General features: G+C 38.8%; 1 protein-coding gene across 3 annotated transcripts in view; it reads left to right on the top strand.

Annotated features, from left to right (window-relative positions):
* Window positions 1-18,831, top strand: part of C9H9orf85 (chromosome 9 C9orf85 homolog) — a 47,750-nt gene extending 28,919 nt beyond the window's left edge. Inside the window, exons 2-5 of one of the 3 annotated variants that reach the window (XR_010322969.1) lie at window positions 123-229; window positions 9,986-10,131; window positions 16,955-17,068; window positions 17,676-17,808. Coding sequence is in view for 2 of the 3 variants with exons in the window: in XM_003407390.4 (XP_003407438.2) it covers window positions 123-229; window positions 16,955-17,068; window positions 17,676-17,829 (375 nt within the window). In the remaining variant the exon portion in view is untranslated. Of the gene's footprint in view, window positions 1-122; window positions 230-6,971; window positions 7,092-9,985; window positions 10,132-16,954; window positions 17,069-17,675 lie in introns of those variants that run through there. The other 2 variants (XM_003407390.4, XM_064291227.1) reach the window with 2 other exon arrangements.
* The last annotated feature ends 4,382 nt before the right edge of the window (window positions 18,832-23,213 follow it).

Raw genomic sequence — 23,213 nt, 5'->3', positions numbered from 1 at the left:
AAATGTTATTGAAATTAGATTATTATTTTAAAAAAAAATTCCTCATGTGCCTTTTTCCTGAGTTTAGCAATGCTTGCTCACATGAGCAAAATTCTCAATTTGTTTTTATATTTATTTTTAAGAAAATAAATGCAAAACTTCATGATGGAGTATGTCAGCGCTGTAAAGAAGTTCTTGAATGGCGTGTAAAATACAGCAAGTACAAACCACTATCAAAGCCTAAAAAATGGTGAGTGAACAAGTTTCCTAAATGCCTCATCTGTGATATGTGTATCAGTTTATTATTTCATTACCCAAATTTCAAAATTGTGTCCAAAAATATTAGAGTAAATGGAGAAACAGTTTGTCTCCTATGTAGAATATCAATCTTAAAAGCTGCATCCTGGTTTGTAAATGCAGACACATTGTAAAAGTGGATTCATTTTTCCCTGTCCCCTTTTTCCATTAATAAGTAACGCACCATTTTTATGTTGTTGTTGTTAGATGCCATCGAGTCGGTTCCGACTCATAGTGGCCCTATGCACAACAGAACGAAACACTGCCTGGTCCTGAGCCATCCTTACAATCATTGTTATGCTTGAGCTCATTATTGCAGCCAGTGTGTCAATCCACCTTGTTGAGGGTCTTCCTCTTTTCCACTGACCCTGTACTCTGCCAAGCATGATGTCCTTCTCCAGGGACTGATCCCTCCTGACAACATGTCCAAAGTATGTAAGACGCAGTCTTGCCATCCTTGCTTCTAAGGAGCATTCCAGTTGTACTTCTTCCAAGACAGATTTGTTGGTTCTTTTGGCAGTCCATGGTATATGCAATATTCTTCGCCAACACCACAATTCAAAGGCGTCAGTTCTTTTTCGGTCTTCTTTATTCATTGTCCAGCTTTCACGTGCATATGATGTGATTGAAAATACCATGGCTTGGGTCAGGTGCACCTTAGTGTTCGAGGTGACATTTTTGCTCTTCAACACTTTAAAGAGGTCCTTTGCAGCAGATTTACCCAATGCAATGCGTCTTTTGATTTCTTGACTGCTGCTTCCATGGCTATTGATTGTGGATCCAAGTAAAATGAAATCCTTGACAACATCAGTCTTTTCTTGGTTTATCATGATGTTGCTCATTGGTCCAGTTGTGAGGATTTTTTGTTTTCTTTATGTTGAGGTGCAATCCATACTGAAGGCTGTGGTCTTTGATCTTCATTAGTAAGTGCTTCAAGTCCTCTTCACTTTCAGCAAGCAAGGTTGTGTCATCTGCATAATGCAGGTTATTGATGAGTCTTCCTCCAATCCTGATGCCCTGTTCTTCTTCATATAGTCCAGCTTCTTGTATCATTTGCTCAGCATACAGATTGAATAGGTAAGGTGAAAGAATACAGCCTTGACACACACTTTCATGGCTTTAAACCAATAGCAGCAGAACCATTTTTATAGAACATTGTTTATAAAAGGTGGGTTGGGAGAAAGAAGAAACCAAAAAAACTAAACCTGCTGCCATTGAGTCAATTGCAACTCATAGTGACCCTATAGGACAGAGTAGAACCGCCCCATACAGTTTCCAAGGAACATCTGGTGGATTCGAACTGCCGACCTTTTGGTTAGCAGCTGTAGCTCTTAACCACTATGCCACCAGGGTTTCCAGAGAAAGAAGAGAAAGGCAAAATTTTATCTCCCGTATAATATTTATTATAGATTTTACTTAAAGTGTAGGAAAAAAAAAAACGAAAAAAAAGTGTAGAAGGTCAGTCTAAATAGTAAGTATAATTTAAACCTTTGGTGTTTGTTTCTGTTAACAAATTATGTTATCCGTTTTGTGAATCTAAAATTCAAGCTATGTGGTAATTTGTTTATTTGAGAATATTTAACAGCTTTGAGAGTTTAATTTGGGCTATTTATTTTGCCTAATATGCTTATTTTTAAGTCCTGCTTTTAACTTGTGTAAATTTACATTTTAAAGATCAAAAGAAAATTTACCCTTTGAAGATTTTTAAAGCTATATTATTTAGAAGGGAGAAAAAAAAAATTTGTTACACTTAAGCCTTTCAAAAAGCATTGTTTTATGAAAGGTAAAAACCTTAAGAATAGACTAGCTTTCTAGATTTTTTTTTTTTATTATTGTACTTTAGATGAAGGTTTACAAAACAAACTAGCTTCTCATTAAACAATTAGTACACATATTGCTTTGTCACATTGGTTAACAACCCCACGACATGTTAACACCAGATTTTTTTTTCAGTGCTGTAAAAATGGTGTGGAGGTGCCTGACCTCTTCATCTAACTTCACAAGGGAAAAGATAAAGAATCAAGGTCATGATCAGCCCAAAGCTGATTCCTATGAGCTGTAGGTCAGACATACCACCTCCATCCATTCTTTTTACCATTTCTGACGCCAGCCTCCCTCAGGACCACAGCACACTATCTCTGTGCTGAATTTGATAATCTGTTGCAATGGCCACACACAACTCACAGACCATACTCACAGTTATGGGTTTTATTAGGGAAGTAACAGGTTACAGCTCAGAATCAAGATTAGGAAACATGTAGGCAAAGTCTCCCTTCTTCAGTGCAGGACAGCTCTCTCAGCTCCTTTGGGCCATGTAGGGCGCTTCTTGGCCCCCTCAGGACAGGCTCCTCTCAGCCCCCTCTCTCGGCCCCCTTAGGACAGGCACCCTCTCTCAGCCCTAAGCCCTCAGCCCTTGGCCCTGCTAGCCTTAGCCCTGCTTGGCCAAGTGTTATACAGCTCTTTAGCTTCTCTGATAAGTGCCCAGAGGCACCCCACTCCACGAGGAAGCCCCCTGCCCAAAGGTGTTCACCTCTCTCGCACCGTGGGTTGGCTTGTCCACTGTAGCTGCCTCACTCCATGGGGAAGCCCACTGTGCCACCTCGTACCGGTCTACTGGTTCTGCTGCTGCTGTTTCTCTGCCACGCTTCTTGCCAGACTGCTGCCTTGCTGTCTTCTGTGGTGTTAGAGCTCTGTCTGTCTCCTGAATCTAGGAGGTTCTCAGCACAGGGACCCTGGGTCCAAAGGATATGCTCCACTCCTGGATCCTCTTTCTTTCTGATAGCGAGGTCTCCCCTTCTAGCCTCTGGGATGGCTCATTTTAAGCCTACTGGGCTGCAAAACTTGTGGCCTAGTGGTTAAGAGCTACGGCTGCTAACCAAAAGGCTGGCAGTTGGAATCCACCAGGTGCTCCTTGGAAACCCTATGGGGCAGTTCTGCTCTGCCCTATGGGGTTGCTATGAGTCAGAATCCACTCGATGGCAGTGAGTTTTTTGTGTTTTTTTTTTTTTCTTTTTCAGATGGCAAAACTTACCAACCCCCTTTTTAGTGTTCCATACGCCCTATTTGCGTGGCCCCAGCACCACAGGGTTCTAGGCACCTTATTTGCATTATTAGCAGGCTCTCCAATGCTGTTGGTGGGCCACAAGCACCATATTTGCATAGCCCCACTCAATCATTTTGTGGGAGTCACAAGACCATGAATGGCTAGAAGGGCCATTTTAAGTAACTCACTGCTCTGCAACTACCATTCAGAACAGAATTTTTATTTATTATAGCCATAGTTAATCTTCCTTTTGGACAGTTATGAATTTCTCTCTCTATTCTTCAGTCTTTTCTCTGTGTTCTCTGGCATTTCATCCTAAAGAAAACACTTTTAAACAAATCTGATAGGTTTTTTGTTTACTGGCCAAATTGAGCAGTAGGGAAATTTGGCAAATGTTAGCACTGTCTGACTCTAGACTCCCATTAATGAATTAACCGTGCTCTACTCTACAGTGACTAGGTGATGGTTGCGCTATAAGCCACATAGTTTTAGTCAATAGGCTCAATGCAAGACTCATAGCTTTCTAAATATTCTCAGCAGATTTTCCTTTCTAGAAAAGTGTTTTGAGATTTCTCTACCTATCTCCATTTTTCACTTGGTACAGTTATTTCTTGAAGGAATTTGAAGTATAGGTAATAAGTATTTATTAAGCCAAATCATTTTAATAGATTAGTGCTGTAACAAAGGAAACAATTTTAAAACCTTCCTGCCTTATCCTCCATTATCTGCATTTTAATCTCTTATCTTTATAATGTGCTGCATCCTGTATATCTGTTGTTTTACGAATGTGCCAATATGTAAAAGAACATATCAATTATTATAAATTTTCCAGAAGCTATCTTTTACGGCAGCATTTCTGAACTGATTTATTTTAGGCGGCTCTTGATTTTTCCCTTCTTTTTGTGTATCACTTATTAATATTTTTATGTTAGTTGTTGTTAGTTGCTGTGGAGTCAGTTTCAACTCGTGGTGACCTCATGTGTGCAAAGGAGAACAGCTCCATAGGGTTTTCAAAGCTGTGACCTTTCAGAAGAAGATCTCCAGGCCTGCCTTCAAGGTCCCTCCGGGTGGCTTCAAACTGCCAACCTTTTGGCTATTATTAGTTCACCACTTAACTGTTGACGCCGCCCAGGGACTCCATATTTTTATGGTTCCAGAACAATCCACATACTTTAAATCCTAGAGGAACAAATATTTATTCAGAAAGGAGCAATGATTCAGTTAAAAGTAAAAGAAAAGAAACAGTATTAGTAGCAAATCTTAGGTTTAATTCTCTAGAACGTGTGGTCCCAAAGCCCAGCAGCTCTGTCTTGTCTTGGAGTCGAAGTCCTTGGAGCCAGAGAAGCTCATGGAGATGTCGCCGCTATGTAGTCAGTACAGAGACCCAGAGGCCTTTGAGATACCTCATTTGGGTCAAGGAGACGAGAGCTAAAGAGAACCCCAGGAGCTGCTATACTGTATGACTCTGATGCAGATGAGGTTGGCTGTAGAATAGTTTTCAATGAATGAAAAATGAAGGAAATGCAATAGTGTGCAATTACCAGTGTACATATAACAAGACATTAAAGCCTAAAGGAAGATCTTTAGGAATAAGGAAGGCTAAGCTAATGCAGAACAAATGATATATCATGATAGTCTAAGAAACTACTAGTCAATACGAGGTTTAAACATGTTACTTAGGAGGGCGCCTGCCTAGAACATCATGAATTTCAGAGGGTTCTGAACACATGGCACGTTCAGCGCATTAGAAAGCCTAACTAGCTCTCAAAGTCCAATCCAGGACTGAAAGTGTCATAGAGATTATAACTCACCTATCTCCACCTTGGTTTCTCCGCTATTAAGGGTGGACGGGTCTTAAGCAGTTGGTGAAAAATGCTAATGATAGCATTAAGTCATTTTGAAATTTTAATGTTTTGTTCAAGCTAATCACTTATGAATTTAATCTGTCCTTTGTTAGGATTTGTATAAGAAGTTTATCTTGATAGGAGATGTATCTTTTGTGTAACGATTCGTTTTTCCTACACCCTGAATGTTGTCATTGGTTAAAATGTTGAGTATTGTTTCAGTTGTCTTAGCTATCTCTTGCCACAAAATCTGTAACCAAATGGTCTACAAAAAGACAAGCTTGCAGAACATAAATTAGAAGAGGAAGAGGGGCTGTTTATAAGGGACATTTCTTTTGGAATGAATTAGTCTTTTTTTTTTTTTTTTGGCATCTTAAAAATAACAGTTATTAGTTTTTTAATTTTACTGTGTTTTAGTTGAAAGTTTATAGTGCAAATTGTTTCTCATTGAAAAATTTATACACAAGTAGTTTAATGGCATTGGTTGCAATCCACAAAATATATCTGCACTCTCCCCCTCTCCTGTTCCACCCTGCATTCCCTGTGTCCAATTGTCCAGGGTTCCTGTCCCTTCCTGCCTTCTTGTCTTTTCTTTTGGGCAGTGTTGCCCATTTGGTCTCGTATACTTGATGGAACTAAGAAGCACATTCCTCATGTGTGTTATTGTTTCATAAGCCTGTCTAATCGTTGGCTGAAAGGAGGACTTCAGGAGTGGCTTCAGTTCTGAGTTAGCAGGGTGTGCGGGGGCCATAGTCTCAGGGTGAAGTAGTCATATTTTGACTGCTGGGAAAATTAAAGCCTTTTTCTCCCATTTGTTTGGCCTGTGAATTACCAAAAACCGTGTACAATTAGCAAATTTCCTTTGTCCGTGGGATCTGATACAAAAAGGTAGGTCCAAGAAAAAGAATTGTCATCTAAGCCATTCAAAATGATCTGTTTCATTCATAGGAAGCAAAAATTGTACTGTGTTTGTACTCAGCAGAAAACATTTAACGTTTCTGTTTTTCCGTGAGGTGAGATGCTGCAGGATTTTTAAAAGTGTGTTCTTTATGGCAGTTCCTTCCAGTTACTGAAAACAACCCTGGACCATCTCCGAAGACTTTTTAGAAAAGGATAGATATCCTAACTTGAGTTGGGGAAGAGGAATGAATTGAAAATTGTATATTTGCTAGGGCGGGATGGGATGATGGCCGTGAGAGGAAAGGGGATAAAAAGCATCTCATCTCTTAGTGATGTATAAACAATGTGATCTAATAGGATGATTTTAAATATCACTCGGATACCCAAAATTTTAGTCTTTATAGAAATAAACTAAAAGGTTCACGAAGGTAATGCTCAGTTTCTCATAGCTTCTCTGTAAAAGTGCTAAAATAGTCGCCACCCTTGTTTTATATCATGCTTCTTAATTATAAGTCAGCCCAGCCTGTACCAGGATCCTGGCTTCCCACCCACTCTGGTTCACATCTTTTGACTTTAAGGCGGGTACTCCCTGGTGGAGAGCTGCTGTGGTGCGACCAGCATCTGTCTCCCTTGACACCCAAATGTCATAATCATTGTTAGACCTGAATAAAAGGTTTCAGATTTCAATACTGACATATGTGTGTGTATGCATATATGTAAAAGAATTGTGATTCAGGACAAGTACTAGTCTTTTTGTATAAAACCACATTTTAATTTTTTTATTGTAATTTAGGTGAAAGTTTACAGCTCAAGTTAATTTCTCATACAAAATTTTATACACATATTGTTATGTGACACTAGTTGCAATCGCTATAATGTTAACAGCACACGCCCTTTTTCTACCCCAGGGTTTCCCGTGTCTCTTCAACCAGATCCTGTCCCTTCGTGCCTTCTCATCCTGCCTCCCAAGAGGAGCCACCAGTTTGGTCTCATGCATCTGCTTGAACTAAAAAGCACACTCTTCACAAGTATTACTTTATGTTTTATCATCCTGTCTAATCTTTGTCCGGGAAACCCTGGCGGCGTAGTAGTTAAGAGCTACTATGGCTGCTAACCAAAAGGTCAGCAGTTTGAATCTACCAGGTGCTCCTTGAAAACTCTGTGGGACAATTCTACTCTGTCCTATAGAGTCTCTATGAGTCGGAATCAACTTGACAGCAGTGGGTTTGTTTTTTGTTTGGTTGATCTTTGTCTGAAGAGTGAGCTTCGGGAGTGGTTTTAGTTCTAGGTTAACACAGTGTCTGAGGACCATGGCTTTGGGGGTTCCTCCAGTCTTAATCAGACCATTAAGTCTGATGTTTTTATGTGAATTTGAGTTCTGCTCTGTACTTTTCTCCTGCCCTGTCAGGGACTCTGTTGTGTTCCTTGTCAGGGCGTAAAACCTCATTTTTCAAGTGCTCTGTTTTTTATTTTTGAAAAAGAAACCCGAGAATAAATCGAGACTATTTACTGTCATTCCTGGTTAGTCCCAAGTCATTCGTGAACACTGTAAATAACAGTATAGAGTTGAATTATCAGAAGACCAAGAGATCTCATACATACAAAATGATATGTGTAACTCTTCAGGAAAGGATCTTGATTTTTTTTTTTTTTTTTTAAAGCCATTTATAGACATTTACATTGTTTTTCAGGTACTAGAAATACAGATGGTTAAAAGACTTTGTCTTCAAGCAATGCAAGGCAAGAAATGAAATGGGCTTTTTTCTTTATTCTGAGCTCAAAAAAAAAAAAAAAAACCATTGCCGTCGACTCAATTCCGACTCATAGCAACTGTATAGGACAGAGTAGAGCTGCCCCATAGGGTTTCCAAGGCTGTAAATCTTTACAAAACCAGACTGTCACATCTTTCTCCTGTGAAGTGGCTGGTAGGTTCAAACTGCCTACCTTTTGGTTAGCAGCCAAGCAGTTAACCACTGTGCCATCAGGGCTCCTCATTCCGAGCTCAGAGGGATTAAAAGCCTTATCCAAGATCACCAAGCTAGTAAGATAGATGGAGTTAGGATTTAAATGCAAATTGGTTATTCCAAAGCCCAGGTTTTCCTATTCTCCCACAGTGAGTCCTCCTTATTGTATGCCTTCATAGTCATTCAAAAAGTCCTTCTTTTCTCTTCACCTGAGCCTGATACTATGTTAATTTCTGCAGAAGTCACCTATCTTGTCTGTGAAAGTTATCAAGTGCTGATTACTGGATATATAACCCTACCCTTTTTTTAAAAATATCTATAGAAAGACACATATGGTTTACTTTCAGGTACTGAAATGCCTAAGCTGGTACCTAAGAACTTCTTTTCCCTTTTGTTTCAGGTAACTAAGCAACTTCCTTCTCCTATTAATTTAGAAGTATGGTTGGCAAATACTAGCATTTATCTTAGGCTATCTAGCCTGCCTCTTTTTTCTTCCCACCCATACAAAAAAAAAAAAATCACTAGTAATATAATGTTAGCTTATTTTCAATATTGCCAGAGTAGCAGAAGAGAAAACAGAAGCTGGTGTAAAACAGCAAAAGGCCACAGACAGATTAGGGTCCATACTTAGAATTTGAGAAGCTATAAAAAATCAGTGGTTCTCATTTGGGGATGATTTTGCCTGCCGGGGCATTTAACAGTGTTATGACTTGGGTGGTAGAGGGGCTGGTGCTGCTGATGTCTAGTGGGTAAAGACTTAAATATCCTACAATACACAGGACTGCCTCTACAACAAAGAATTACATATCTGAAGATGTCAGTAGTGTCTCAGTTGAAAAACCGTGCTCTGTGTGAAATAGGTGGATACTCAGAGGGTCAAGCTACTAAAATGTCCTGTGTGTATTAGTTCAGTAGTTTTAAAACTTTTTAACTCTAAAATTCTTGACTAGAACAAAAGCTTACTCAGGACTCCAGTGAATACAACAGGCTAAAGCAGAACTGCCACGAACAGGGAGAAGATGAATGGTCATTGAAGGCAGATTTCATCATGAAAGTATTTCAAATGAAGAGGGAAAGAACTGGTGTAATGCGCATTGGCACCAACATTTTCTGGAGATGTTTGGCCTTACCGTTTCTTGTCATTGTGGGTGTTTTTTGCCTAAAACATGGTTTCGTTTTCATTAAACAAAGTCATTGCCCTGACCGTCACATCCAGGTACTTGCACCTCCTGGCTGATAATTTTTTAATTTATTGCCTCTCAGTTTTTTTTTTTTTTTGCTGACTGCCACAGCACAGTTCGTGTCTCTTCATACTTCATTGCACTGAATAAGTAACATCTTCCACTCTCTTTTAAAATTATCTTGGCATCTCATCTCACCTCTACTCACATTCCTTTGTTGATCCAGAGTTGAATTAACCAGTGGTTTAAAAAAAAAAATTCAAAATGTTTCTGGGGCTCCGGTGGAGGACGGATTGGGTCTCCAGCAGCAGGAGGCCAAGTGGAGCTTTGTACCCAGAGAAGTGCTCCTGTTATAGTCTACCGTTGTGTGGGGGGCACTAGTGGTTAAGAGCTTGGCTGCTAATCAAAAAGCCGGCAGCTCAAATCCACTAGCTGCTCCTTGGAAATCCTATGGGGCAGTTCTACTCTGCCCAGTAGGGTTGCTGTGAGTCAGAATCGACGCAACATCAGTGGGTTTGTTTTGTTTTGGTTTATTGCATGTTGGGGGGCGGGGCGCGGGGAGTCTGCCAGGGTCCTCCACACTCTTGGGAGACAAAGTATACTGCTTGGGAGAAAGTTGAGAAATGGGGATGAGCTGTTGCTCACGGCGCCGTATGTATGACTTGTTTCCCTAACCGTGTCTTTGCTCCGTCTTGACTACAAAGCTTTTCTCTAACCAAATTAGCTAAGATCTTTATGGACTAACTCCCTAATTTTTTAACCCCTTTATTTTCACAGGGAAAAAGTGCTTGCCTCTGAAACTCTTCTGAAGAGTACCACTGCCCTCATTTTACAAAGAAAGCAAATAAGTGCACAGAAAGCCCCAGCTACAATCCACATGTTCGAAACACTTCAACTTGCCTCCATTTTGATGTATTGCAAAAGTGAGCGTATTTACCACCTCTTTGCGTTCCAGAGGAAACCCTGGTGGCGTAGTGGTTAAGTGCTACAGCTGCTAACCAAAGGGTCGGCAGTTCGAATCCACCAGCCACTCCTTGGAAGCTCTATGGGGCAGTTCTACTCTGTCCTGTAGGGTCGCTATGAGTCGGAATCGACTCGACGGCACTGGGTTTGGTTTTTCTGGTTTGGTTGCATTCCAGAAGCAGCACTTCTTTTAATAAAATACACGTGTGACCAGTCTCTGAGTCAATGATACAAAGCTATATTGCATATGTGAGAAAAATAAACAGCAGATTCAAATAAAAAGGAAAAATAAATGGATATTTTTTCCAGTGAATAGCTGTGTAAAGCATTTTTGCTTATTATTTCCGTCTCTTTTAAATTTGAGGAATATATTTATATCAAGACATCCAAAAATTGAGTGCTTTATTATGAGATCTTCTAGTAGAAAAACTGTCTTAAGTATTAGTAAGCATTGGTGCTATCAAAACTGGTAATTAGAATGGAAATGTGAAAGTTCTATGTTTTTGTGTATGGTAGAATCATAGCCAGAGAAGGCTCTGGACTCGTTGGTATTCTATATAGAGAAACAGCTAAAAAGTATTGAATAAAGTAGAGTGCCTTGAGATTGGCACATACGGCAAGAAGAAACAAACTAAAAGGTTGTAGTAAAAATCAGATGCTTCATTTACATGTTTATTGCCTAAAGACTAGCTTTCTATGGATGATTGTTGCCACTTAAACTAAACAGTGATCGGATTGTATCCAGTGTATCCAGACCCCTTCCTATCTTGCCCATGTTTCAAACATCATTTTTGTACTTACTCATTAGACTTGGAAATATGGAAGTGAAGTTAATACCAGTTGTTTTCATTACATTTTATAAACTTTATTGGCTAAGAGGGAAGGATTGGAATTTTTAAGTGCGGAATTAAATTTTACACCAAACTCCAGGGGACATTCCAGTCAATTTTACTGAAAACAATGCATTACTAGAAATGAATACATCATTAGAAATCACTTTACCGGACCAGTGAAAAATTGATTACATATTGCTGTGACCCAGTGCCGTCGAGTCGATTCCAACTCATTGCGACCCTGTATTGCTGTGAAGGAGGCAATAATTTAGGAAGGGGGGAAAAAAAAACTCTTCTGAAATACAACAGGAGAAAGGGATATTTAGTGATTAAACTTTCATTATCAGCTGTGGTTGTCCCCCATTTTGTCATCTGATGTGATTTTCCTATGTATGATAAATCCCACCTCTGTGATGTTAATGAGGTGTGATTAGCAGCAGGTAATGTTAATAAGACAGGACTCAGTCTACAAGATTAGATTGTGTTTTAGGTCCATCTCCTTTGAGAGTAAAAGAGAGAAGCAAGCAGAGAGACATGGGAACCTCATACCACCAAGGAACAAGTACCAGGAGAATAGCATGACCTTTAGACCCTGGGTCCCTGTGCGGAGAAGCACCTAGACCAGAGAAAGATTGTTGACAAGGACCTTCCCCCAGAGCTGACAGAGAGAGAAAACCTTCCCTGGAGCTGGCACCCTGCATTTGGACTTCTGGCCTTCTAAACTGTTAAGAGGATAAATTTTTTCTGTTTGTTAAACCCATCCACTTGTGGTATTTCAGTTGTAGTAGCACTAGGCAACTAAGACATGGCCTAGTCCTCTCTCTATATGTATACCTTTATGTAGTTTATTTACGTAAGTTTGTGATGGCAGACGTGACTGGGATGAACACAGTTGAACAGTATATGCTATCTGCCAGACTCGAAGCAGAATGTCAAAGACGGTAAAAGGTTCAACTATAGTTTAACAGTTTCTTTTTCTTGACCTTCTGGCCCCTGTCCTCTATAAACTTGGTAAAAGTGTACCATAAGTAGCTGAGGAAAAGCCCTGTGATTGGACACCTTTTCCTCCTGTAATGCAGCATGACTTCATGAATAAGAACTAGAGATGGTATGTATCTCAGTTCCAGCATTTTTTATAATAGGTTGAGGCCATGAAGATTGCTTAGTAATAAAAGAATTATGTCACCATATTCCAGGAATATTAAAATGACGTAAAGTGGAGTTTTGGTCACAGGTTCCTCTTTACACCATCATGTAGCATATGCTGACTGTAAACCCTGGCCATATTCTTGCCTGGAATCTTGGTCTTAATATTTTGGAGGGTAAAAGGGGAGGGCTTTAATTACCTCCACCATTTGTTCCCCTGTGCATGAAACCTACTTTTTGCCATTAATGTTGATTAACACAGCAAACTTTGATTTAAAATTTCCATCTTCTCCTTTTTTCTAAACTACTTTTGGTGATTAATGTTTTGTATTCTTAAGAATTATTCTAATCAAAATTACTGCAATAAGGTAGTACAGCCCCTCTACTTACTTTCAAACACATACTCTTAGAAGTTGGGGAAGTGAAATTTAACATCTTATACTCACAGTACTTGAAATTTGGGGATATTATTCCTTTAAAAGCATTTTTTAAGTAGTATATGGTATAATTTCATGATGTGGTTTCAGAATCTTCCCATGCTGAGCACAGGTTATTTAGAGCCACGGCAGGAAATGTGACTATAGGGACTCTGTCAGTGTTGTTTCTGTTTCTTGTACCTCAAGGGTGGGGCACCAGCTCACTGTTTACAAAAGCACCTAGTCATCACATACATGAGAGTCCTACACGTGAAGCTGAAGTATGGTAAAGGTTAAAGCGTAATAGCATAATCAGGAAACAAAGACAGTGCCAGCAAAGTTGTAATAGAGCAAAATAAAGCCTATTATTTCTAGCAAGTGCGAGGAATATACAGCTCTTTTCCCCTTTGTGTTTATCGCCTAGATTGACCGTTCTCAAACTTTCTGTCCTCAGGACTATCTCTTTATACTCTTACAGATTATTGAGTCTCCCCAAGAGCTTTGTTTATGCAGGCTTATATAAGTTGTACCTATTGATGTTTACAGTAATAGATATTAAAACTGAGAAATGTTAAAAATAGTAAATATACTCATTGTGTTAATAACATTTTTAATGAAAAATAACTTTTTGGAAAAAAACATCCTGAGTAGCATTTTGCAAATCCCTTTAACATCTAAAACCAAAAAAAAACAAACCCACTGCTGTCAAGTCGATTCCGACTCATAGCGGCCCTACAGGACAGAGTAGAACTGCCCCATAGAGTTTCCAAGGGGCGCTTGGCAGATTCAAACTGCTGACCCTTTGGTTAGCAGCCGTAGCACTTAACCACTACGCCACCAGGGTTTCCCTTTAATATCTAGCTAATCAGAAGTCAGCTAGCTCTCAAATCTGCTTTTACATTCTAAATTGAAGTGAATGAGGGAAATCTGGCCTCACAAAAACATGTAGTTAGAAAAGAAAAGAGTACATTTTAATAACCTTTTCAGATAATTGTTCTTTGATGCTATACCACATTTCAACAAATGATAGTTTCTTAAAGGTTAGTTGCTATGTGGGATTTAAAGTACATCAATGAACTCTGTACATTGTTACGCTAAAATCCATTAGTCTGTTTTGTACTTTGAATGGGTCTTTTACCCATATATGAATTTGTAACTTCATGCAGGGGTCATTTGGAAAATACTGTTTTACGGAATTATTCAGACCTTCTAAATGATGATATATTTTATTATACAATAGGAAAAATCATATGTGTTAATATCACTAAAGATGTCATCAAAGTCTATGAGTTTTTTGGTTTTGGTTCTTATGAGTTTGTGGAGGTGAAGAATGCAACAATTACTAGTATACTTTGGTGCCACTGCCTTTGTTCATATAGGAGCCCTGGTGACACAGTGGTTAAAGCAATCAGCTGCTAATGGAAAGGTCAGTGGTTGGAAACCACCAGAGGCTCTGCAGGAGAAAGATGTGGCAGTCTGCTTCCACAGAGATTTACAGCTTTGGAAACCCTATGGGGTCGCTATGAGTTGGCATCTACTCGGTGGCAGCGGGTTTGGTTTTTTTGGCCTTTGTTCATACTAAGGTGCCAGCACTTTTATTTACTGATATAAAGAATGAGACTCAAAGAAGTTAAGGTGACTGTCACAAGATTATGTGGCAAGGACATGTCAGAGCTGGGCTAGAATCTAAGTCTCTGGTTTCCCAAACCAGTTTTCTTTCCCGCTCCTTTGTTTTCAAAATAATATCTCCCACTGCTTACAATGTTCCACTGAAAACTCTTAAGTTCTGCCCTTGATTTCCATTCTTAAATACGTAGTGAACATTTATTAGCTTTTCATTGCTTTTTCTTCCCTTTTGTGTTTTTCGCTAAACCATCTTAGTTTCATAAACTCCATCTTCGTTTCCTGGGGTTGCCATAATGGAATACCCAAGTAGCTATAAAGAACAGATTTGTTTTCTCACCCTTCTGGAGGCTAGATGTCTGAATTGAGGGCTTTCGCAGGACTGTGCGCTCTCCCAGTGGGCTCTAGGGGAACATCCTTTCTTGCCTCTTCCAGCTTCTAGTGGCCCAGATTACCCCTTGGCATTCTCACATGCTGTAGCTTCCCCGAGTGTTTACCATTGTAAAAAATAAACATGTAGATATTTTTAAAAAGTATATTGCTACCTCTTTTGTCAGTAAACTTTATGTACTTGGTTATAGAGATAACCTGTGTTTTTATTTAGCTACAGTTTCAACTAAATGATTGTTGTTGTTGCTAGGTGCGGACAAGTTGGTTCCAACTCATAGTGACCCTGTGTACAACAGAATGAAATACTGCGTGGTCCTGAGCCATCCTCACAATCGTTGTTATGCTTGAGCCCATTGTTGCAGCCACTGTGTCAATCCATCTTGTTGAGGGCCGTCCTCTTTTCGCTAACCCTCTTCTGCTTTACCAAGCATGATGTCCTAAATGATTAGTTGTGGTATAATTGTCATTATTGTTTCTGGGAGTTGTATTTCATAGAGAAATGAAAAGATGGTAAAACCATCATCATTTTAGCAACCCGGAAGTTTTCTTAGCAATGGGCTCACAAAATGTTCAAAATGCAGCCATTTCAAGAGAAAGTATGTTAGAAAAAAATTATATTTATGTGAATGTAAAGTTTTTCCTTACTGTGTATTTTATAATAGAAAATCTCCAGGAATGGTTCAGAATTTACAGTTATTTCTAAAGATGTTTTAAGATACTTTACAACTTCTATGACAATTAGGAATGACTATCTCTTATGATTGAAATAATATCCAAACCATTCTGTGCTTAAGATCAAAATTCGTTGGATAGGTAAATGTCGTATTGAGGTAGGAAAAAACATGCAGAAACAATTACCTCCCCTCGCTCTACTCCCCGTGCGGACAGAAAACCTGGATAAGAGTTTAGAAAGAGAAGGCACACTATGGTCTGCTTTTGTGACAGAGAAACTGGGAAGCTATGAACCTCTGAAATTTCTTTGTAATTAACTTATTTCATGTTTATAAAAAGGAAAAATGTTGTTCTAAATGTGTGTATGTATACATGTACATACACACCCTTGCCTTGCTGTAATATAGGTGTTGTTTGTGATCAGAGAACTACTAGCCTAGCAAAACCTAACTAATTTTCAGGATGAATTTGAGTTTGAAAAGAGCCTAATTTCCTTTCAGCTCCAGAATTCATTGCATTCTCTCAATTGACCATCACAGTCTCGACCAAATTTGGGAACACTGGAAAACCCCCACTTAAATATCAAGGCAGGATTACTTTGATCTAGGTGAAGGACTGTCCTGGTAGTGTACATGAGAATTACTTGAGCTCATTTAACACACAGATTCTTGGGACTCATCCCCAGAGATTCTGATTATATAAATTGTGGATGGAACCCAGGAATCTGCATTTTAGTAAGCTATGCAGGTATTGGAAACCCTGGTGGCGTAGTGGTTAAGTGCTACAGCTGCTAACCAAAGGGTCGGCAGTTCGAATCCACCAGGTGCCCCTTGGAAACTCTATGGGGTAGGTCTCCTCTGTCCTATAGGGTCGCTATGAGTTGGAATCGACTCGACGGCACTGGGTTTGGTTTTTGGTTTTGGATGCAGGTATTTCATGATTACTCTTTAAGAGTCACTGTTCTTGGAACTGGGGCCTGGTGGAGCAGTGGTTAAGAGCCCAGCTGCTAACCAAAAGGTCAGCAGTTCAAATCCACCAGCCACTCCTTGGAGACCATATGGGACACTTCTACTCTGCCCTATAGGGTTGCTGTGAGTTGGAATCGACTCCACGGCCGTGGGTTTGTTTCGGTTGTTTTGTTCTTGGGACTGTATGGATAGAGAATGTAGAATCTAGAGTCTTTTGACTTTAGATTTCAAACTTGATGTCTCATTTTTAAACCTATTTTATATGTAAATTTTAACGTGAACAGTCCGTAAATAAAAATTTATCCTTGAATTGGTAGTTTGGATACTTACTGGTTTACCCCAGGGATCCCTAGTGAGAAACAGATCTTCATAAAAATGAAAACGTACTCTAATTTTTTCGAAGCCTCAGATGAACCTAACCAAGACAGACTCATTCTTTAAAATTATTTTAAAACTTTTTTAACTGAAGCCAAAAAGCATTGCGACCTAATCCATTGTGAAATAATCCTTTAGGATTATTTAGAAGTTTATCCATGTGTGTTCTAATGATATAATTTTTTTTTAATCTATTTTTATGCCAGAGTAATTTAGGTAAAGCTTTTTAGAAAGCTAAAACAAACACACAAGAATGACAAAAAATTTTATGATGAAAATTTTTATGACACCTCTTACTTCATCAAATAAATCTTAATTAGCAAAAAAGAATTAATATTTGATTTTCTTTTCCTCTTTTAGTGTTAAATGTTTACAAAAGACAGTGAAGGACCCTTATCACATAATGTGTAGACCTTGTGCTTGTGAACTTGAAGTTTGTGCTAAATGTGGAAAGAAAGAAGACATTGTTACTCCGTGAGTATTTTATGTTTGGAATTCTTTTAGTAATTGACACGTGAATATTCTTTTATTGAAACCTTCAGTAACTCTTAGAGTTTAAGTTGCTGTATATCACCCTAATGTAGATTTTTTTTCTACCTGGCAAGAAAATACTTGTTGAATTTTTCTATCATTATAATAAAAGTGAGATTTTATATTTTTAGGAAAAAAAGAATGATCCATTACAAGAGAATTACTCCCTTTATATATATTTTTTCTTTTATGGACGTCATATAATTAGTTTCTTTGAGCCTACTTTATGGACAACAGTATAATTGGTTGGATCTTGAGTTAATCTTCAAGGATCTTTTCCTATACACTTATTTCATTAACTCATTGCCATTGAGTCCATTCCAACTCATAGTGACCCTATAGGACAGAGTAGAACTGCCCCCATAGGGTTTCCAAAGAGTGGCCAGTGAATTCAAACTGCCAGCCTTTTGGTTAGCAGCTGTAGCTCTTAACCACTGCACCACCAGGGCTCCTATTAATCAAGAAATGTAGTACTCAGCCTTTTTAAGCTACCCTGTTACATAATGAAAGCCTGAAAAATAATTAGAAGTTTTTTTTCTTCCATCATTAGGTTTATTAAAGAATCAGAAAAGACAGAAAATTTTGAAAATAATCTAAGTACCAACCATAGAAGAAGCTGCATAAGAAATGAAGACGAAAGTGATGGTGATTTAGACTTTGATATTGATTTAGCTGACACGGAAGAAGACAATCAAGTGAACTAATATAAGTACATTAAATGTCAGTCTGAGAATATGAAGTTCTGACCAACTTGTGACTTTGAAGGCTTTACAAAAAACTATTGTAAAATTGGAAAACCTGTAGAAAATAGGCACAATTTATACATGGATAACATAAGTTGTGAGTGATAAAATTTGAGTGATCACAAAGCTTTTGTCCAGAGTTTTCTTATAATAAATTTGTAAGTAGCGTATGCTAGAATATTTGCCAAAGTTGACTGTTGAGATATTATATTACAATGCATGGGAATTATTTAGAAAACTATTACCTAATATCAAACTAAAAATGATTCAGAATTGATGGTTACATAAGAACTACCTCATGTAAATATAAAAAGACATTATTATGTTGTTAGCCTTGAAAATTGGCCCTCAGCACCTGGAGCAAATGAAGAACACCAAAGACACAAGGTAGTTATGAGCCCAAGAGACAGAAAGGGCCACATAAATCAGAGACTACATCAGCCTGAGACCGGAAGAAATAGATGGTGCCCGGCTACAACCTATGACTGCCCCGACAGGGAACACAACAGAGAATCCCTGATGGAGCAGGAGAGCAGTGGGATGCAGACCTCAGATCCTCATGAAAAAAGACCAGACTTAATGGTCTGACTGAGACTAGAAGGACCCCGAAGGTCATGGTCCCCAGATCTGCTGTTAGCCCAAGACTGAAACCATTCCCAAAGCCAACTCTTCAGGCAGGAATTGGACTAGACTATAAGACAGAAAATGATACTGGTGAGGGGTGAGCTTCTTGGCTCAATAGACAAATGAGGCTATGTGGGCAGCTCCTGTCTGGAAGGGAGATGAGAAGGCAGAGGGGGACAGAAGCTGGCTGAATGGACACGGGAATACAGGGTGGAGAGCAACTAGGATTATATAAAAAAACAAGGTGAATATAAATTTTTGTATGAGAGACTGACTTGATTTGTAAACTTCCACATAAAGCACAATAAAAAAAAAAAAAGCCCTCAGTAATTACATTTTGATGGATTGATCTCAAATAAGCAGTCCACACTGAAAAAGCCCCTTGTTTGCTCTCTATAAAGCAAAAACACTGTTACTTTTTTATAAAGAATGTATAGCAGTTTTTCTGTGAAAATACTTTTGCATACCTTACCACATTTTACCCTTTTTTCCTCTTGTGAAATATACATACAGGAAAAAATGCAAAACTATATTAAGTATAGTTTATCAAATAATTGTTAGGAAAAGTTCATACATCTGTCACCCAGGAGAAGAAGCTGTCGGCACCAGAATCCCCTCATGTGGCCTTTCCTTGCCACCAGCTCATCCTTCTTTCCAGAGTTGACACTATCCTGAATTTTGATATTGTTTCTCTTTAGTTTTACTATTCATGTGTGTATTCCTAAACAATATAAATTAACTTTCTCTGCTTTTTCACCTTTTTGCCTATCTTTTACTTTGAAAAATCTCCGACCTACAGAAAAGTCGCAAAAATAGGTACAATATACATTTGTATACCCTTGCCCTAGATTACCAAATGTGAACATTTTGCCACATTTTCTTTATCTACATTATTGTTGTTCGCTGCCCTCAAGTTGGCCCCCAACTCCCGCTGACCTCGTGTTTCAGAGTAGCACTGCTCCATAGGGTTTCAGTGGCTGTGATCTTTCGGACCTTCTTTCGTGATGCTGCAGGGTGGATTCAGACCACCAACTTCTTAGTTAGTAGCTGAGTGCAAACTGTTTGCATTGCTCAGGTACCTTTATCTCTCTATGGATAAATAAAAAACAGAAACCAACAGTTCACCGTTGAGTCATTTCCAACTCAGAATGATTCCACGCGTGTCAGAGTACAACTATACTCATAGGGTTTTCAGTGACTGATCTTTTAGAAGTTGACTGCCAGGTCTTTCTTCTGAAGTACCTCTTGGTGACTTCAAACCGCCAACCCTTCGGTTAGCACTTGAGAACTGCACCACCCAGGGACTCCGTAGATAAATGTTTATGTACATCTGGTTGGCTGAATCATTTGAAAGTAAGTGGCAGGCATTAGTTTTGAAGTTTATATGAACGGACATGCTATGCATGTCCTTTTGTACCTCTTCTTTTTTTCCATCATAAAATTTGTAAAATTCATTTGCACTGTTGTTAAGAGCTGTAATGTGTTTATTTTACATTACTGTGGAGTATTCCATTGTGTGCATACACCACAGTTTATTTTTTCTTTCTAATGTTGACAGATATTTGAGACGTCAGATGTCTCCTATTATAAGCGATACTGCCATAAGCATTTTATACATGTCTCCGGCCACTCACATGTGTGCACTTCTGTTAGATATAGCTCTAGGAGTAGAAGGGGCATCAGGTAGGTGCACCTTCAGCTTTACTATATAATAATGCCAGACTTTCTCCAGAGGCCTCTTCCCACAGATACGTTCTAGTTGCTCCTTATCTTTGCCAATATTTAGTGTCAGACTTTTAAATTTCTCCTCATTGGGTATTTGTGTAATGATATCTCCTTGTCTCATTAGTTTGCATTTCCCTGGATTCTGATAAGCTTGAGTCCCTTTTTATATTTATTGACTCTTTGATTTTTGTGTTTGTTGAAATAATGCGGACGATTAAAGAAATTTAAATATAGACTGGGTAATAGATGATACTAAGGAATCGTTTTTATTAAATATATTGTTATTTTAGAAATGCATACTGAAGTATTCGGAGGAGTAATGTCAGTGTATTTCAATATATTTTAGCATAAAAAAAGCATAGACCAAGATATTTCAGTGGCATCAAAAACCATAAAGTACCAAGGAATAAAGCAACAAATATACTCAAGAACTCTAGTCACAAAATATGAAATCTTATTAATACATTGAAGAAAACAGAAACAAAAGTAAGTGGAGAGAGATACCATGATCAGTACTTGGAAGTCTCAACATTCTAAGCTTACAGTCTTACAGAAAGTTTACCCCCCATAAATTTATGTAACTTGCCTTTTTATATATAAATTTATTTTCTAGACTATGCAACTTTTGTTTCCAAAGTGCCAGTCACATTATAATTAGACCTAGCATTTTAAGTTCCTTCCTATCTGAGTGAATTGTAATTCCTCAGGTCACTAGAAGAGAAATTTAACAAAGAGCATCACCACATGCCATATGCTAACAGCTGCATTAGTTCTTCAGTGCTAGGAGAAATGTTTTTTGTTTTATTAAGCAGACTGAAATTCAGTTTTTATATTTAGTTAATGTATATTTCTTTAGAAATTATCCTTTGTAACCTAAAAAGAGGAAACCCTGGTGGCGTAGTGGTTAAGTGCCAAGAGGTTGGCAGTTCGAATCCACCAGGCGCTCCTTAGAAACTCGGGCAGTTCTGCTCTGTCCTGTAGGGTCGCTATGAGTCGGAATCGACTCAACAGCGGTGGGTTTTGGTTTGGTTTAACCTAAAAAGAGCTCAGGCTGGTAACCAAAAGGTCGGCAGCTCAGATCCACCAGCCATTCCTTGGAAACCCTCTGGGGCGGTTCTACTCTGTCCTATAAAATCGCTATGACTTGCAATCAACTTGATGGCACACAACAGCCTAAAAATTATTTTTTATTGGAATTTAGCATGTAGAAATGAGGCGAAGGCCTTGTTTTATTTTAATGTAATGAATCAGTTTAATTTAACCACACTTTGATATTTGACAGAATATCAAGACTGCATTACATATTCTGAAACATCACAGTGATTTACTACAGGAGTTCCAAACCTGGTGCACACCTCCTTTCTCTCTACCGTAATCTACCGTAATACAGCACTCATTTGCCAGATTCTGTCTTTCACAGCCTCTTTTGCAACTAGGAGTGGCTTTGTGAGGGGAACCTGGGAGATACTGGGAAAGATTTACTTCACTGATTAAAAAAAAAAAAAAAAGCGTCTTTCTCACGACTCCTCCTGCCTGAATACGGTTGTGAGAAGACATGACGTCTAGACCTCGCAGCCATGGTGGGGAAACCAGATGTGCTGCAGCGACAGTGATCTAGAGCCCTGACATTTTTAACCTGCCGAACTAATGAACCCTGGGCTCACCTACCTCTAGAATTCTTGTGAGATAATTAAACATCTAATTGCATAATCTACTGATGATAAGAAATCCTGTTCCTTGTAGGTAAATGCATTTCCAGCTGATACCTCAGCCAAGTTTAGAAACCGCTGTTTTACAGAACTTACTATGAGTTATGGCAAAAGAGAAGAATTGATATGTTTAAATATGATTAGTAATGAAGACTTATGAATTTGGTTGTTCGCCTACATTCTGCAAAAGAGTTACAGAATGTTTTTTGTTAGGTGCACTCAAGTCAGTTTCAACTCATAGTAACCCCATGCACAACAGAACAAAACACTGCCCAGTCCTGCATCATCCTCACAGTCGTTGCTATGTTTGAGCCCATTACTGCAGCCACTGTGTCTGTCCATCTCATTGAGGGTCTTCCTCTTTTTTGCTGACCCTCTCTTTACCAAGCATGATATCCTTCTCCGGGGATCCCTCCTGATAACATGTCCAAAGTACATGAGACAAAGTCTCACTGTCCTTGGTTTTAGGAAGCATTCTAGCTGTATGTCTTCCGAGACAGATTTGTTCTTCTGGCAGTCCACAGTATATTCAGTATTCTTCGCCAACACTACGAAGGCATCAGTTCTCCTTCAGTTTCCCATATTTATTGTTCAGCTTTCACATGCACGTGAAGTGATTTGAAATACCATGGCTTGAGTCAGACACACCTTACTCCTCAAAGTGACATCTTTCCTTTTTAACTCCTGAAAGAGGCTTTTGCAGCAGATTTGCCCAATGCGATAAGGCATTTGATTTCTTGACTGCCGCTTTCATGGGCGTTGGTTGTGAATCCAAGTAAAATGAAATCATTGACAATTTCAATATTTCCTCTGTTTATCATGGCGTTGCTTATTGGTCCAGTTGTGAGGATTTTTGTTTTATGTTGAGGTATAATCTACACTGAAGGCTGTAGTCTTTGATCTTCATTAGTAAGTGCTTTAAGCCCTCTCACTCTCAGCAAGCTAGGTTGTGTTATCTGCATATCGCATGTTGTTAATTCCAAAACACTTAATTGTGCTCATGAAGAACCTGTACACAGACCAAGAGGCAGTGGTTTGAACAGAACAAGAGGATGCTGCATTGTCTAAAATCAGGAAAGGTGTACGTCAGGGTTGTATCCTTTCACTATACTTATTCAGTCTGTATGCTGAGCAAATAATCCAAGAAACTGGACTATATGAAGAACATGACATCAGAATTGGAGGAAGACTCATTTAACACCCTGCAATATGCAGATAACACAACCTTGCTTACTGAAAGCAAAGAGGACTTGAAGCACTGATGAGGATCAAAGACTACAGCCTTTA

This window comes from Loxodonta africana, chromosome 9 (genome assembly GCF_030014295.1).
Source record: "Loxodonta africana isolate mLoxAfr1 chromosome 9, mLoxAfr1.hap2, whole genome shotgun sequence".
Taxonomy (NCBI): Eukaryota; Metazoa; Chordata; class Mammalia; order Proboscidea; family Elephantidae; genus Loxodonta; species Loxodonta africana.
Note: the sequence above shows the minus strand (reverse complement) of the source record. Positions and strands in the feature narration are given on the sequence as shown.